Below are 16,685 nucleotides of genomic sequence, written 5' to 3' on the forward strand. Positions count from 1 at the left end.
ATTATTTAACTTCTGAACCAATACCTGTATCTGCAGGGAACTCACAACCTTTAGAAACAGTCTGTTCTATTTTCAGAGAATCCTAGTCATTAAACATTTCTTTCATTTTTTTAATTTTCTTTTTTAAAGATTTATTTATTTTGAAAGAGAGTGTGCATGAGCGGGAGGGGCAAAAAAGAGAGGGAGAAAGAATCCCATGCAGACTCCATGCCCAGCATGGAGCCCAACATAGGGCTTGATCTCATGACCTCAAGACCACAACCCAGCTGGAAACCAAGAGTCAGTCGCCCAACTGACCGAGCCACCTATGCACCCCTAAACATTTCCTTCTTACCTTATACCTCCACTCATCACTTTAGGTTCTGTTTCCTTGGGCTACATAGAAGAAGGCATTTGAAGTCACCTCTTCTCCAGGTTAAATATTCTTAGATACATTAACTATTTTTCAGATTGACCAGCTTGTTGAATGTGATTATGGCTTGAGGCCTCTGGTTTTACTCCTTTGAATATATTCCATTTTGTCATTGTCATCTTAAATGTGGCCTCTAGAGCTAAAAAGGATTGCGTGCATCTAAAACTGACAGTTTACTGTCATTTACATTATTCTGGACACTACAGTTAGTGTGGAACAAAAAAAAAAAAATAGGCTCTTTGGATAGCTATGGTGTACTGTTGAAGAACTTAATGTATTTGATATTCTTTGTTCTAAAAGGACTGAACATCCCAAATTATGAATTGTATTTTTTTATTTTAAACTTTTTTTCAGTTTCCTCCTTGCCTCGGTCTGTCAAGCTCTTTATATGCATTAATTAGCAAATTTATGAAGTTTTTATAAATATTAACATTTAAAAAGAATTCATAGGTGATTTGCCACATTTCATACCAGATAATTTGGGATATACAGATCCTAAAAAATGCTGTTTTCCTTTTCTTTGAGTATATTTAATTTTTAAGTCTGAGAGCAAAGAGGAATCAATTTTGAATACATCTAATTGATTTAATGTGTGAATTTGTTAGAGAAAATTAAGAAACTCTTAATCATAATTGTAGCACCATAGTAATTGAAATTAGGCATAGGTGAAGGGACTGGACTTTCCGGCTGGATGTAAAGGCCTTGTCCAGAGTGGGTGAGAGAGCCTTCTGTTAACAGAATTCCCACTCGAGGTTGGAGCGGGGAGGACAGCACTTAATAGGTTGTTGTAAATCCAAACAGACTCATGTTTAAAATGATTTACTTGTTTTTTCAGTGTTAATTGCTGATTTGCTGATTTATATACCTGCAGTGATTTTATACTGTTGTTGTTTAAAAGAAATCTCAACCAAGAAAAAGGTAAGTTTTAAAGCAACCTGAAGTATCATCTCTGAAATATTTTATTGACTTAACTATTAAAGTATAGAGCATATAGAAGCCATGCTTTGGGCAATAGACTATTGTAGAGCAGTGATTCTTTTGTCAATTAATTTTCATTTAGAAAACATCAACTTGCCTTAGACTAATAATTTTAATGTTCTACTCTAGTAATAAGATGCATTGAATTTAAGAAATTATGTACTGCTGAATTACACAGCATGCTGAATTTATTATAGCTTTACTGGTAAATGAATTTTGAATTGGTTTTGAGAATGACTAAATGGAAAGGCATTTTGATACGTCATTGTATATTCTCTTATTCCCATTTAACTGATATTCCTTTGGATCATTTTATACTGGTCAATCATTAGATTAACTTCTTTGATCTGTGTACCTAAAAGTGCTTTCTCTGACAAATACCTTTTAGTGACTTTTTATTTCCTTTTTACTGAAGTATTCTGTGTCAACTCCATGAAAACTTTAGTATTTAGAAAATTGTTTTGTAAAAAGGAATATTTTGATAAATAGAAGGTGAGGGGAAATTTGCTCTGTTAAATCAAACAGCAATTTTACCCTGTTTGATTCGAGTAACACTACTTTGCTTTTTCACAATATTTTTCTTTACAGATTGCTAATGTATTATGCATATTGCTGTATCCAGGCCTTATTCTTATCGACTATGGACATTTTCAGTATCCTTTACTAATTTAGAAATGAAGTCAGCTTTGTATTTTGAAATCTGGGCTTAGTGTGTATAATGTTAAGTAACATAGTAATGTCTTATTTGCTAGGGCACTTGCTTATATGAACTATTTTTCACAACAATATAAAAGAATCTCTTCACCAGGCTTTTACTTTAAGGGTAAAGTACAGATTTATTGGAAGTAGAATTGCTGTTTTACATCCTTTAGCTTGGGAACAAAATGTGGGTCATGGATTAGCTCTTCTAAAGAGTTGGAAAAAGAGTGCCAAGTATGGTTATGCTCTCCTAATTCAAAAGAGGTATCACAATCTTCTCTCTTTTGTAAATGTTATCTGACACTGATAAAAGGAAAACAATCAGTTTCCAGTTTGAAACCAAGATGTTTCTTTTACAGATGGTGGTAACTGCAAGCTTTGGGGAACTAAAATTGAATAATTATAATCTATGTGGATTTTATGTGTGTAGCTTTTTTTTTTTAAATTTTATTTATTTATTTGACAGAGAGAGATCACAAGTAGGCAGAGAGGCAGGCAGAGAGGGGGGGGGCAAGCAGGCTCCCTGAGCAGGGAGCCCGATGTGGGGCTCGATCCCAGGCCCCTGAGATCGTGACTGAGCTGAAGGCAGAGGCTTAACCCACTGAGCCATGCAGGCACCTCTGTGTGTAACTTTTTGAAGGAACATTCTTAGAGGAAATCTTAGAGGAAAGTTGATAAAATCTGGACATGGCTCTCCAGTTTGTCTTCTCTTGTGTTAACTGTTACTGTCTGTCCCCATCTGTCCCCAAAGGAAAAAAAAAAGACATAACCCACAGCAACATGATTGATTAATAGCCTTTTGAAGCCAATCTGTTTTAGTTATAACAAATTTAATATGTGTATTTGTCAAAGGACTTAGAAAAGATTTAAATCAGAGTTTTTATTCTGTCCACTTTCCAAGTTGACTTTTTTGTTTGTTTGTTTTGCATGTTGGGATCATGGCCATCTGGTACTCTGGTAATATCAGGAACACTGATATAAAGAAAAAAGTTGTTTACAAGATTTTTAAAACTATATTTATTTTGAAATATAACAGTCACATAGAAGAGCACACAAAATGTAATTGTATGGCTCAGTGCATTGACATACTATTATCTGTTTTAAAACAATAACAACAACAACAAAACATTGCTTGTATAAATCTACACTTGTACAACTCCCAAGTACTTTTCTCTTCCTTTTCCAAAGATAGCCACATACTAACTACTAATCTTATAGTTTGTTTTCTTCCTTTTCTGGATTTTATATAAGAGAGACAACATATTAGGTATTCCTTTGTGTTGGTATTTTTGCTCTATACTCCATTGAATGAACACACATAATTCTATTACTGAGAGCCATTTGGATTGTTTCCAGGATTTGGCTATGATGAGTATGCTGCTATGAACATTCTTGTAAATGTCTCTTTGTACCCATTACATACATTTAAAATTTTTTTTTTTCTTTTGGAGCCCAACACAGGGTTGAACTCACAACCCTGAGATCAAGACCTGAGTTGATATCAAGGATCAGATGCTTAACTGACAGAGCCACCTAGGTGCCCTAAATATATATCTATATATGTATATAGATTTTTTAAGATTTTATTTATTTATTTGACAGACAGAGATCACAAGTAGGCAGAGAGGCAGGCAGTGAAAGAAGAAAGCAGGCTCCCTGCTGAGCAGAGAGCCCGATGCGGGGCTCAATCCTAGGACTCCGGGATCATGACCTGAGCTGAAGGCACCCACTGTGCCACCCAGGCACCTCCTAAATATATTTTTTATGAGTAGAATTGCTGCGTTATAGGGTGTGCACATGTTTATTTATTTATTTTTTTTAAGAGAGGGAGCCAGGTGAGGAGGGGCAGAGGGGGAGAGAGAGAGAGAATCTTAATCAGGCTCTGTGCCCAGTGTGGAGCCTGACGCAGGGCTTGATCTCACAACCCTGAGATCATGACCTGAGCTGAAATCTAGAACCAGACATTTAACTGACTGATTCACCCAGGTGCCCCAGGTGTGCACATGTTTAATTTCAGATATTCTCAAATTATTTTCAAGCATGTTATACCAGTCACACTGCCATTAGAAACAAGGTAGGATTTCCAGGTGCTCATCTTCACCAACTGTCAGTCATTTTCATTTTAACCCTTCTGGTGAATTTGTAGTGGATTTCCTCTGTGTTTAAAATCAAAGTCTTCAAGCTTTTGGGATTTTTGTCATTTTGTGGGGACACATTTTTTTAACCACTGTGTACTTTCTTCATTTGTTACACAGGGATAATAATTACCCTTTGTATGTTTTTAAAAAATGTTTACTTATTGATTTATTTAAGTAATCTCTGTGCCCAATGTGGGGCTTGAACTCACAGTCCTGAGATCAAGAATCAATGCTCTTTTGACTGAACCAGCCAGGTGCCCCACTTTGTATGCTTTTTTTTTTTTTTTTTAAAGACTTTATTTATTTGAGAGAGAGACCACAAGCAGGGGAAGGGGCAGATGGAGAGGGAGAAGCAGACTCCCCACAGAGGAGGGAGCCCGTTTCGGGGCTTGATTCCAGGACCCCGGGATCATAACCTGAGCCGAAGGCAGACACTTAACTAAATGAGCCACCCAGGTGCCCCTGTATGCTTGTTTTGAGAATTAAGTGAAATATTATACATAAAGAAAATAGTACCTGGGAGATACTAAGCTCTATATGAGTTATTTATTGCTATTATTATCTTTTGTTACTGCTGCTGCTGTTACTATTTTTTTACCTTTTGGGCTCTGAAATTTAACAGTGATTTGTTTAGGCATGGGTTTGCAACAGTTGTTTTGGATACTCTGTGAGTCATTCTTTTTGAAGACTCATGTTCTTCAGTTCTGGGAAATTCTGTATTTTCTTCAATGATTTTCTCACTTTACTCTTTCTTGAGTTTATTAGACAGATGTTAGAGTTTTCACCTCTTTTTTTTTTTTTTAAGATTTAAAATAAGATTTACTCATTTATCAGTGTGTGCATTTGAGTGGGGGGAGAGGCAGAGGGAGAATCTAGAGAAACCAGAGAATCCTAAGTAGATCCTCCACTGAGCATGGAGCTTTTTGTCCGGCTTGATCTCCAACCCTGAGATCACCACCTGAGTCAGAATCAAGCATCTGCCACTCAACTGTTAGAGCCGTCCAGGCACCCCTTCACCTCTGTCTTGAGCATCTCTCTTTTTTTATTTTTTTATTTTAAAGATTTTATTTATTTATTTGACAGAGAGAAATCACAAGTAGATGGAGAGGCAGGCAGAGAGAGAGAGAGGGAAGCAGGCTCCCCGCTGAGCAGAGAGCCCGATGTGGGACTCGATCCCAGGACCCTGAGATCATGACCTGAGCCGCCCAGGCGCCCCCTTGAGCATCTCTTTATCTTTTGTTTTATGGTTTAGATTATCATGACTTTATCTCTAATACATCTATTAAATCTCATTTTTTAATTAATCCTATCTTAAATTTAAATTTACTCTTTTTCTACTATTCCCTGAATTATTTCCATTCTTCTAAGGTCAGTTTTTTCCCCTTTTCATTTTGGGTTTTTTTTTTTCTTGTTACAGGTTTTTCTAAAATGTCTGTTTGATCCTAATATATCTATTCTTATTTAAGAATAAGGCAGAAGAGGGGCGCCTGGGTGGCTCAGTGGGTTAAGCTGCTGCCTTCGGCTCAGGTCCTGATCCCAGGGTCCTGGGATCAAGTCCCGCGTCGGGCTCTCTGCTCAGCGGGGAGCCTGCTTCCCTCTCTCTCTGCCTGCCTCTCCATCTACTTGTGATTTCTCTCTGTCAAATAAATAAATGAATAAAAAATCTTTAAAAAAAAAAAAAAGAATAAGGCAGAAGAAAGGGGGACCTGGGTGGCTCAGTGGGTTGAGCCTCTGCCTTCGGCTCAGGTCATGGTCTCAGGGTCCTGGGATCGTGTTCCGCATCGGGCTCTCTGCTTGGTGGGGAGCCTGCTTCCTCTTCTCTCTCTCTGCCTGCCTCTTTGCCTGCTTGTGATTTCTGTCCAAAAAAAAACCTTAAAAAAAAAAAAAGAATAAGGCAGAAGAAAAAGTAGCATGTGAGTTCTCTGTGTATTTGGCCCACTGTAGGGTAAGTGGGCAGGGAGCTGGCCAGAACATTTAGGCTCCGTAAGTGTCAGAATGTGGAGATTTTAATTTACACTTAAATTAAAGTGCTGGTGTTCACTTCTACACTAGCTGTCCTGGATAGTTAATTCCATGTTTTTGGAGAAATGTTCCTTCTTCTGTTGCCTGGGGGGTAAATATTTGGTTCCTAGATAACCTCTGCATAGGAGCAAGGTGGGGTAGGAGTAAGGAAAATGCCTCCATGTAGGCATTTTCATTTAATCCTCCTGTTTTCTTTTCAACATGTTACTCAAGCACTCTAACCTACTTGGTGTTTCTTGAGTTCTCTAGGGGCTTGCAGAGTGCATTGGCTCCTTGCTTGCTCAGCCTTTCTCCGCATTTTCTAAGCTCTGGCTTCTTCTGTCCTATTTTATTTATGCTCCGTGTCCTCTGTCTTCTGAAAATGTGTTGAAATCTTCATCTGTTGTAACTCATCTTCCTGCTCTCTTTACAGCTGTGAATATTTACTTTTAAAAATTCCTCATCTGGGTGCCTGGGTTGTTCAGTTGGTTACATGTCTGCTTTTGGGATCGAGCCCCACATTGGGTTCCCTGCTCTGTGGGGCGCCTGTTTCTCCCTCTGCCTCTGCCTGCCATTCCCTCTGCTTGTGCTCTCTCCTGCTGTCTCCCTCTGTCAAATAAATAAAATCTTTAAAAAAAATTAAAAATAAAGAAATAAAATTCCCTGTCACTTTAGGGGGGTCTCAGGAAGGAGTGAGGTAAATGTGAGAGGTCAGCTCAACCATTTTGAACTGCAAAGTCTAACTGTGATGTTGTTTTACTATAATAAGGTTATCAGTTTCAATCAAAGACATATTAATTATAATATTGATTATAGAAGAAAGTATGGGGATATCAGTAAGGCTGTGTGTGTGTGTTTTACTTTGGAGCATTGTTTTATTCTCTAGATTTTGGTATGTTATTATAGTAATATTCTGAGATAGTCTAACAGAAAGCTATGTGTTAACTGTTTAGTGATGTTTTAAATCTAAGCAAATCAGTTGCTCTGTTTAGCAGTCAATTTGATGTATTTGAGGCCATTATGCAATTTCATATTAGTTTATCATCTCAATACTTCCAATTTCTGTTTAGAAATAGCCTTCATTATATATTATTTTAAAATCACATGTGAAATATGCTCTATAAAATACAAGATTTATTTCTTTTAATTATTGAGTTAATTTCCTTGACATAAGAACATATATAATTCTGTGAGTCTTGGCTTTGCTTTGTGGGGTGTTCTTGGAGTATCTTGTGACTGGGACCTCCTAGGCTCACTGGCATTTTGCTTAGCTATAAATTATAAACAGATGGAACTTTACCACTCCTTGCCATTTTTTTGCTTTTTGCTTGGCAAGTGTTTTAAAAAAGGCCTGAAAGGAGAGGGGTGAGTGGCTTTTAAACAACAGAATTTTTAGAAGTACTTCAGAGAATCTGTTTGGCATACTTACCAGGAAGAAGGTGGTCTTTCATTTTTGCCTTCAGGTGATTTCTTAATAATGTGTTGACTGTGGAGTGAGTTGGAAGAGAGATTAAGTCCTGTTCTCTAATTTTATTTTAAATCTTCCTAACAAGAGGAATATTTTGATCAATGTACATTTACCAGAGGTAATGTGGATTGGTTTGTTAGAGCATTGCTATAGGATTTCATCCATTTAGAGCATATTACATTTTATACTTAATAGAAATACATCCCAATTTGACGTTTTTCTTCATGACTGCATTGGAAAAGCATGTAAGTTAAATGTTAATTAAGGTGGTGATAGTCTTTTTGTTGGAGAGCTATACATCTTATTAATTGTGAATTTCTTAACTCTGATTTGAGTAGACTCCCATGTTAATATTAGTAGCATAGATTTGTCATTACTATACATTTAAATTTATTATCTTCAGTGAGACTGAGACTGATTTCTCAGAATTCTTAATCTCTCCCTGTCTTACTGGGTACCTTTGTTTTTGTTCTAGGTTTGTTTTGTTAATTAAGCTGTCTTGTACAGTTGTGGCTTCCTTCATTCTCTGCTGGCTGCCATTCTTTACAGAAAGGGAGCAAACAATGCAAGTTCTAAGAAGACTCTTCCCAGTTGATCGTGGGTTATTTGAGGTATGTTTAAGTACTTTCTCCTTACTCCTTTCTGTTAACACTGTTTTGCTGTGACCTCTGGGGATTTCATATAGGAGACACACAGGAGTAGTAACTTCAGCTACTCTCGTTGCAATCATTCCTTGTCAGTTATTTAATCCAGTATATAACCTCTAGCTCAGCTGGCATTTTCTAGTACATTAAATGAATAGATAATATTTATGCCATCATGAAATCCATAATTTAGTTATATATTTTTCTTTTTTTTAAAAAGATTTTATTTATTTTTTTGACAGAGAGAGAAACAGCGAGAGAGGGAACACAAGCAGGGGGAGCGGGAGAGGGAGAACAGGTTCCCCGCAGAGCAGGGAGCCCAATGTGGGGCTTGATCCCAAGACCCTGGCATTATGACCTGAGCCGAAGGCAGCACTTAATGATTGAGCTACCCAGGCACTCTTCAGTTATATATTTTTCTAATGAAATAAGATCCATAGTGAAAGACAGCATGAGTAGTTGCAGCTACAAAGTTAACAGCTCTGTAATTTTTTGGTTTATATTCTCTTTTTAGTCTTAGGAAATTATTTATTAAACTAAATCATGTTTGCTTCAGCAAGATCTCATAATTTCCTTATATAACCTTCATCCATAGTAATTTTTTAATGAGAATCTTTCATTTCATTTAATGCTAGCTTAATCACTCTTGTTAAACTTTTATTACGTGGATAATTTGATGATTTAGATTTGGTAATTAAATTAAACAAACCATTTTTCTGAAACGAAAAGGCCTTTTAATAAAGTTAGAGACAACATATTTATAGATAATTTGCTTTTGATAAACATTTCTTTTAAAAAGAATTAGAAAAGCATATATATCTTTCTAATTTTTGAATATATAAATTGCTATCGATTATCTGTCTTTTACTGGATCTCTAGTAGGATGTTACAAGCATTTTGAAAGAGGCCAAGAAAGAGTTTGGTGTTGATGGAACAGGCATATGCGACTTAAATGTTGATGGGGATGCTGTCGCTCCTGATAGTGATAATCACAAATCGTCACTATTCTTGTCATCACTCTTACTTACTAGGTGCCACATACTTCACATGTGATTTTATTTGATTCTCATAATAGGTCTGACTGAAGTATAATTTTGTAGATCAGAAAACTGAGGTCAGAGACTCACAGAGCTTGTACATGGCAGAGTTGTGTGAATTTTGAAAACTGTGTTTTTCCTAATACTTCCTCTAACCTTAAAACCTATATAAAGAAAAGTTAATTCTCCATCTAAGCTTCTTGGTTCTCTGCCTTGCCTTCCATTTCAAAAATAGTATTTATCACAGTAATTATAAAGATGTGTATCGTACATGTTTGACAGTGTTGCTGGCCACCTCCATTCCCTGACTACCCTCAAAATCTGAAGAGCATTTTCTTTGATCGACAGGGGGAAGTGGGATGGTGCAGTTGTCAGTGATAGTTACTTTCTTGATGTTATGCTTACACAGCTGTGAGTTAAGCAGCTGTGTAGAGGGTGGGTTTCACAAGCAGAGTGCTGTAGTTACAAATTTAATTTTGAAAGCAATCCTACCACAACTGCTAATGTCTTTAAATGCCTTGATTTATTAGCAATTAACTCTTGTCATTGTGAGTTGTTAGTAGGTTATATTTGGGACAATTTTAGGTGTGTGATAAAATGGGTCCAAAAAATGTATGTTCTACAAATTAGGAAAAAAGATTTCCTAGAAAAAATGTCCAAAGATGAGTAACTTAAATATTTCGGGATAGTGTGCTGTTCTTTGAAAAATAATAAATATTTCTTGGGAATGTCTGGATTATGGTTGGCTTGTGATTGGTCAACTCTCATTGCAAAAAACGAAAAATGTGTGTGTGTGTATTCCTGGAGAGTTTAAGCAACTCAGTTATAAAACAGTTGTGAACAAAAGTTTTATGTCTCAAAAGTTTATTTAGAAATCATGGGCTGTACTTTGATAGAGTTTAATATTTCTATTATATCAGAATGTAAAACTCACAAATCTCTTTTAAGGATAAAGTGGCCAATATTTGGTGCAGCGTCAGTATCTTTCTGAAGATCAAGGATATTTTGCCACGTCACATCCAGATAATAATCAGGTAAGAGATATAAAGTTCGAGTATGGTGTTGTAGAAGCTCTTCTCTAAAAGTATTATGGTAATATATCATTTATCTGGTGTCATTAGGGAATGAGGTGTTCATTAGTGAATTTTTCATATAACATTACCTATCTCTTTATATACCAAAATTATTATTTGAAGTATGTGAAGTGATAATCTTCCTGGATTGTTACCTATTTCCCTCCTCCTTAAACAAAGTCTAATAAACATGATTAAACATTATCTTGAAGAGCCGTGATTTTCAGTGGTGTATCAATCAGGGTTCAACCAGAGAAGAATGAGTAGGAGGGTGTGTGTGTGCGTGTGAATTTATTACAAGGAATTGGCAAATACCGTCAGGGGATCTGACTGAACAAACTGGAAGTCCACAAGGCAGGCATTTAGGAAAGAGTATCTAAGGGGGAGGAAGAGCAATTCAAACCCAGTTGCTGTTTGGAATCTCAATTTAGGGCAGACCTAAGCTCTCTTTTAAAAGCCTTCGAATTGATTAAGTCAGGCCATCTAAGAATCCCCCTTTTGATTAAGTTAAAATCAACTGAAGAGAAACTTTCATTACATCTGCCCAAAATCGCCTCAGCAGCTCCAAGATTAGTGTTTGAATAACTGGGAGAAGGTATCTGTGTGTGCATGCTGCATAATGGTGCTGCCTCCCTCTGTCCTCCAGTTCTGAGAATATCTCTTGTAGCCCACTCTATCTAGAAGCATATTCAGGGAACCGTAGTTCAGCTGAGCCAAGTTGACACACCACAAAGCCACCAACAGTTGGAAAATCAGTTATTGTGTTATAATTTGTCCTTAGGGCTTGCAAAAGCTGTTTGGTACCAAATGGCTCCCCATGGCTCTGCTCATTGAGTTCCTTTTCCTCCCTGCCCATAGGCCATCACTAGGAGAAGCTCTGGCAGCTACCCACTTCCTTTCTAACTTGTTCTCTCTGATTTACCATGGGCTGAAAATCAAATAGTTAACTTTTGTGAGAGGTTCTTTTGTGAGTAAATTTTATGAATGTTTGTGTTACAAATAATATTGTCTTTTTATGCCTGATAGTGTTTTCTTATTTTGAGTGTTTGCTATCTTTGTATATCTTTTCTATAAGTAATGTAACCATTATAATAGTTTTTCTGTATTATATAATTACGTATAAAAGTGTGTAAATATTTCAATGAATGGATTTTATTTAAATATTTGGTGTTAAGTTCACATTTAATAAATAAGAAAACCTTTAATTTGAAATAAACAAGTAACGTGATCCTTATATTAAACGATATTTCCTTGCTTTAATTACATAGCTCTATAAAGAAAACAAATGTCTTATTTTTATTCTTTTTTTTAGCTTTTGTTTTACATTTTTGAGCCTGCTTCCTGCATGTATAAAATTAACACTTAAGCCCTCTCCCAGAGGATTCAGATTTACTCTGGTAAGTTTCTCATTACTTTAAATACTTAATTCTTGCTGCATCTGATCTTTTAAAAATACAGGTAATTATTTTCTTCCTCTGAATGGGGTTTACTGGACTGGGAAATAAGGTATTCATTTATTTGGTGAACATTTATTGAGTGACATATGTTGGTGCTGTGTTTTATATTAGGCTGAATAATCAGAATCTTTCGGTTTAATTCAACAACTCTTTAATTTCTGCTTTGTATTAGGGAATACAGAGAAGAAAAGAGTGGAAATAGACATGTTTAAATAATTATGCTATTAAGTAGAAGGTAGTAAGTTCTTTTAGTTACACATTAAATGCTGTGATAGTGTAGAAAAGGGAAATATTACTTTGGGGCAGATTTTAGACAGCTTCTTAGAGTAAGTGGAATTGGAGCCAAATTTTGAAAGCTGGGCAAGATTTGGAATAGGAGGTTATGTAGCATTAGAGAATTCAAGGCAGGAGGAAGAGCTTGGATACAGTGGAGGAAAGGATAGGGAATGCTGGGAATAGCATACAGTGAAAATTGTGTGACGTGTGTGTGTGTGTGTGTGTGTTTTGAGGTTAGGAAAGGATATAGTGGGAGATAAGAGTTGAAAAGGCTCTAATTGGGTAAGACCTTGAATGCTAGCTTAAAAAAGTTGGGAGTTTGATTTGTGTGCCAGAAGAGCCAAAAAAGCTTTTTGAGGATAGGGGACAGATCTCTGTTTAAGAAAGATGACTTGTGTTAGTTTGAAGATGAATTGGTTATATTTCCTACACCTTTGGGTTTCTCTGAGTAGGCTCACAAATTCCTTCCTGGTTGTATTTCTGTGGTATTTGAAATTTGGTTCCTTTATGCCTTGGTCTCTAAAATGATACTCAAGAAAATTTAGTTTATTAAAACTCTTAATGGGCTTAATAAGGGGACATTTTAGAAATTAGGATTTCAATTTTGAGATGGGCACTTATTTATATTGCATTTCAGAAACAAGCCAGAACAGAGCAAAACAGTAAAATACTTCAGAAGTGCATATGGGTACCACAGTGCAAAACAATAGTTTCATGTTCCTCTTTTCTTTTTTATTACCTTTTTATTGACAATTTCTTGTTTCATTCTGAGAATGAACTCTGAGCATTCTACATCATCTGTTACTCTTCTATAGGACTTTTAGAATAGAAGGAATAATAATAATGCTCTGATGTTGTTAATAGCCCTAACTTGAAATATTTACAAGCTTACATATGATTATGTTATTTTTCTAGGAAATAGCATGCTAAATAAAGGTATTATTTCAAAGATAATCGAGTGGAATTTCAGAGTTTGAGTAACTGTAGCAGTGTTAGAGGTAATTACTTTTAGGATTATAAGCCAGAAAAAACTTTTTTTTCTCTTAATCTCCTAATTTTATTCTGTTTGCTGTTTTAGTATATAAGCCATTATCTTTAAAAAACTAAAAATGATTTATATTAATGATTTTTCTTATTAATGTTGATGTTTTGAATTCTTACTGAATGTTCCTGAGAACTTTGAAAACATTTCCCATTATATTATATATATATTATAATTATTTCTAAATGTTTTCCTTTCAATAAAGATTGAATTATTTCTCAATATAAGCCTATAATTGAGGTAATTGATGGTATAATACTAATACATGTATAGCAGCAGAGTGATCATATTTAATCTATTCAAGTAGCATATGTTGAGTGCCTGCTAATGTGCCAGGTCCTTTTCCAAGTACTGGTGTGTAAGTGAATGACAGCTCATATCCCTTTTCTCTTAATTGGGGCCTTTCCTGCCAATGCTAGGAGAAGGACAGTAAACAGAATAGATTTGTTCATGAGAAAATATCTGGAAGTGATGGAGCTATGAAGAAAATAGTGTTATATGAAAGGAGTGCTGGTGGGGCAGTACTTTAGCTTGAACAGGGGAAGGCCTGTCTACGGAAGTGACATTTAGGCCTTGAGCTGAATGACTAGCCAGAAGGAACCATTCACTAAGAAGGTCTGTGCTCTGACTTGATAAAATGAAGTTTTTTCTTAAAGCAGGAACATGTTTGGCATGTTCAGCACAAAAAGGGACAGGTATGAAGTGGCTGGTGTGAAGTGCGTGAGGGAGATAGTAAGAAATAGACTGGAAGAGGAAGGCAGGACCCAGACAGGAGTTTGGATTTTATTCTCAGTGTTAATGGGAAGCTATCTGAGGATTTTAAACAGGGAAATTTACATGATCTGATATGGTGGCTGAGTACATAATGGACTGTAAGGAAGCAAGAGTGTTACCAATTAGGAGGTTATTGCAGTAGTCCAGGAGAAAGATGAGTGTGGCTTAGACCACTCCTTTCCCACTATTAGCAGGGGGGAATGGAGAGAAGTGGGTGGATATTGTAATTAGAAAGTGGTGTAGATAGGATTTGCTCTGGATTGCATGTGTGTAGATAGATGTTCAGTATGCAGATCATAAACTTCTGATAATAGACCTAAGTAATTTTAATTTTAAACCCCAAATAGCAAATGATGACTTCAGAAAACATTTAATATATTTTATTGAATTGTACATTTAAAAAATATACTAAAATAGATTTGTTTTTATTTTTTAACTATTATTTTTTAAATTTATTTTTTTTTCAGTGTTCCATAATTCATTATTCATGCACCATACCCAGTGCTCCATGCAATATGTGCCCTTCTTAATACCCACATTTGTTTCGTGAGGTGTTTTTGAACTTCTTGTCCTTCAGTCCCTTTTAATTGTCAAAGATTCCAAGGGGGGAATGAAGGTCTGATTGTGTGTCTGAAGTATTTAGTAGTTTTGTTTATTAATAATTGAGTCTGAATGAAATTGTTTTAGATGGTTAAGTATAGCTTTATAATCATTATTTTTTCAAGCAATGTTTTTCTGTATTTGAATAAAATATTATGCATTAATGTTGTATAGATATTTTCCTTCTAGATAGAAACTACATTAAGCTTTAAAATTTTACTTCAGATGATTTTTATTTAGCTTCATAATTAAACTATTATAGTTTATAAGTTGTTATATCTCATTCTCCCCCCTTTTTCTTAAAGGTTAGCTGTGCACTGTCATTCTTTTTATTTTCTTTCCAAGTACATGAAAAGTCCATTCTCTTGGTATCATTGTAAGTAAAAATGTGTTTTATTTATTTATTACTATGTGTATATTATATATACATAAATTTATTAGCTACATATAATCACCTAAGTACAAAACAAAACCACACAAATGTTACTATGTAGTTGCATAAAATTATTCATAAAATTATATTTTTCCATAATGATTTCTTACAGTTTTACTTCTTTTAAAATATATTTTAAACTGAAAAAGTTTCATAGAATTATTACTGGCATAATTATTTCTGTTTCTTCCTATATGTTTTTTATATGCTAGAGATTTTCCTCAGGTTGGAGCCTGTTTGTCATCTTTGCCTTTTTCATTTCCTTCATTTCCATATCTCCATATCTATTTAGCTTTGTTGTCTTCATTCACCTCTTTTGGGACTTTCATATGTTGACCCCTTGCTATTTCTTTTATCAAAACCTTTGCTTAGGGGGCGCCTGGGTGGCTCAGTGGGTTAAAGCCTCTGCCTTTGGCTCAGGTCATGATCCCAGGGTCCTGGGATTGAGCCCAATGGCTCTGCTCTGTGGGGAGCCTGCTTCCTCCTCTCTCTCTCTGCCTGCCTCTCTGCCTACTTGTGATCTCTATCTGTCAAATAAATAAATAAAATCTTTTTTTTTTTTTAAGATTTTATTTATTTGTCAGAGAGAGAGAGGAGCGAGAGTGAGCACAAGCAGACAGAGTGGTAGGCAGAGGCAGAGGGAGAAGCAGGCTCCCTGCTGAGCAAGGAACCTGAAAAAAAATGAAGGGGCACCTGGGTGGCTCAGTTGGTTAAGCCTCTGCCTTTAGCTCAGGTCATGATCTCAAGGTCCTGGGATGGAGCCCCACATTGGGCTCTCTGCTCAGCAGGAAGCCTGCTTCCTCTCTATGCCTACCTGCCTCTCTGTCTACTTACGATCTCTGTCAAATAATAAAATATTAAAACAAAAACTAAAACCTTTATTTAGACCCTATTGGCAATCCCCAGTCAGACTACTTTGCTTTAAGAGCATTAAAATTCTTCCTGGTTATCATAGAAATTAGGTGACAGTGGGGGTATATTATCCCAGTATTAAAATAGTATTTGTCCAGGAAACATTGGAGTACTTGAATCCTGCCCTAGATCAATCCCACCCCTTATCCTGTGTTTGCTAGGTTCCTATGGAAGTTCCCTGTAAAGAATAACCAATGACAAATTTATTCTGCAATAAATTGCGTTTATTAGGTGGAACTTTGAACTAAAAACTCAAAGCAGAGCTTTATAGTAAGCTGGGCTGCCTATGTGGAAAGCTTCTTTGCTTGGAACTAAATAGTCTCACATTGTTGCAGACCAGGAGGATAGCTTAGTTTCATCCCCCAAAGTCTAAACCTGAGTTAGTTTCTTTCACTATTATGTGAGGCTTGGCTGGCCATCCACACATTCCTAGTACAAGGGGATGAAACTATGGAAAGGTTTGCTTTCAAACACGTGTATTTTCCCCCAGATTTTCTACCCCATACTAAGGCAGTCCATTCAGTGATCTGTAACCTGACCATTCAAATTAGCTCTTGGGCCCTGAATTTCTGGGAGTTCCTACTCTACAGCTATACTTAGATTATATATAATAGCGCATGGCTTAATATAATTTTGATAAAATATTTTAAAGTGAGCATTAAAAGTTTTTCTTGGTCGTCCCTAGCTAATCTATCAGTAAATAGATATTTCATTCAATAAATATTCATCGAGTGCCTATGT

General features: G+C 35.9%; 1 protein-coding gene across 1 annotated transcript in view; it reads left to right on the top strand.

Annotated features, from left to right (window-relative positions):
- ALG6 (ALG6 alpha-1,3-glucosyltransferase) overlaps positions 1–16,685 on the top strand; it is a 67,367-nt gene that overhangs the window by 37,560 nt on the left and 13,122 nt on the right. Inside the window, exons 6-12 of the mRNA XM_059374977.1 lie at positions 1,248–1,330; positions 1,979–2,043; positions 7,408–7,593; positions 8,172–8,307; positions 10,326–10,411; positions 11,763–11,847; positions 14,905–14,975. Of these exons, the coding sequence (XP_059230960.1) occupies positions 1,248–1,330; positions 1,979–2,043; positions 7,408–7,593; positions 8,172–8,307; positions 10,326–10,411; positions 11,763–11,847; positions 14,905–14,975 (712 nt within the window). The remainder of the gene's footprint in view (positions 1–1,247; positions 1,331–1,978; positions 2,044–7,407; positions 7,594–8,171; positions 8,308–10,325; positions 10,412–11,762; positions 11,848–14,904; positions 14,976–16,685) is intronic.

The sequence above is a fragment of the Mustela nigripes genome, chromosome 14 (assembly GCF_022355385.1).
Source record: "Mustela nigripes isolate SB6536 chromosome 14, MUSNIG.SB6536, whole genome shotgun sequence".
Lineage (NCBI taxonomy): Eukaryota > Metazoa > Chordata > Mammalia > Carnivora > Mustelidae > Mustela > Mustela nigripes.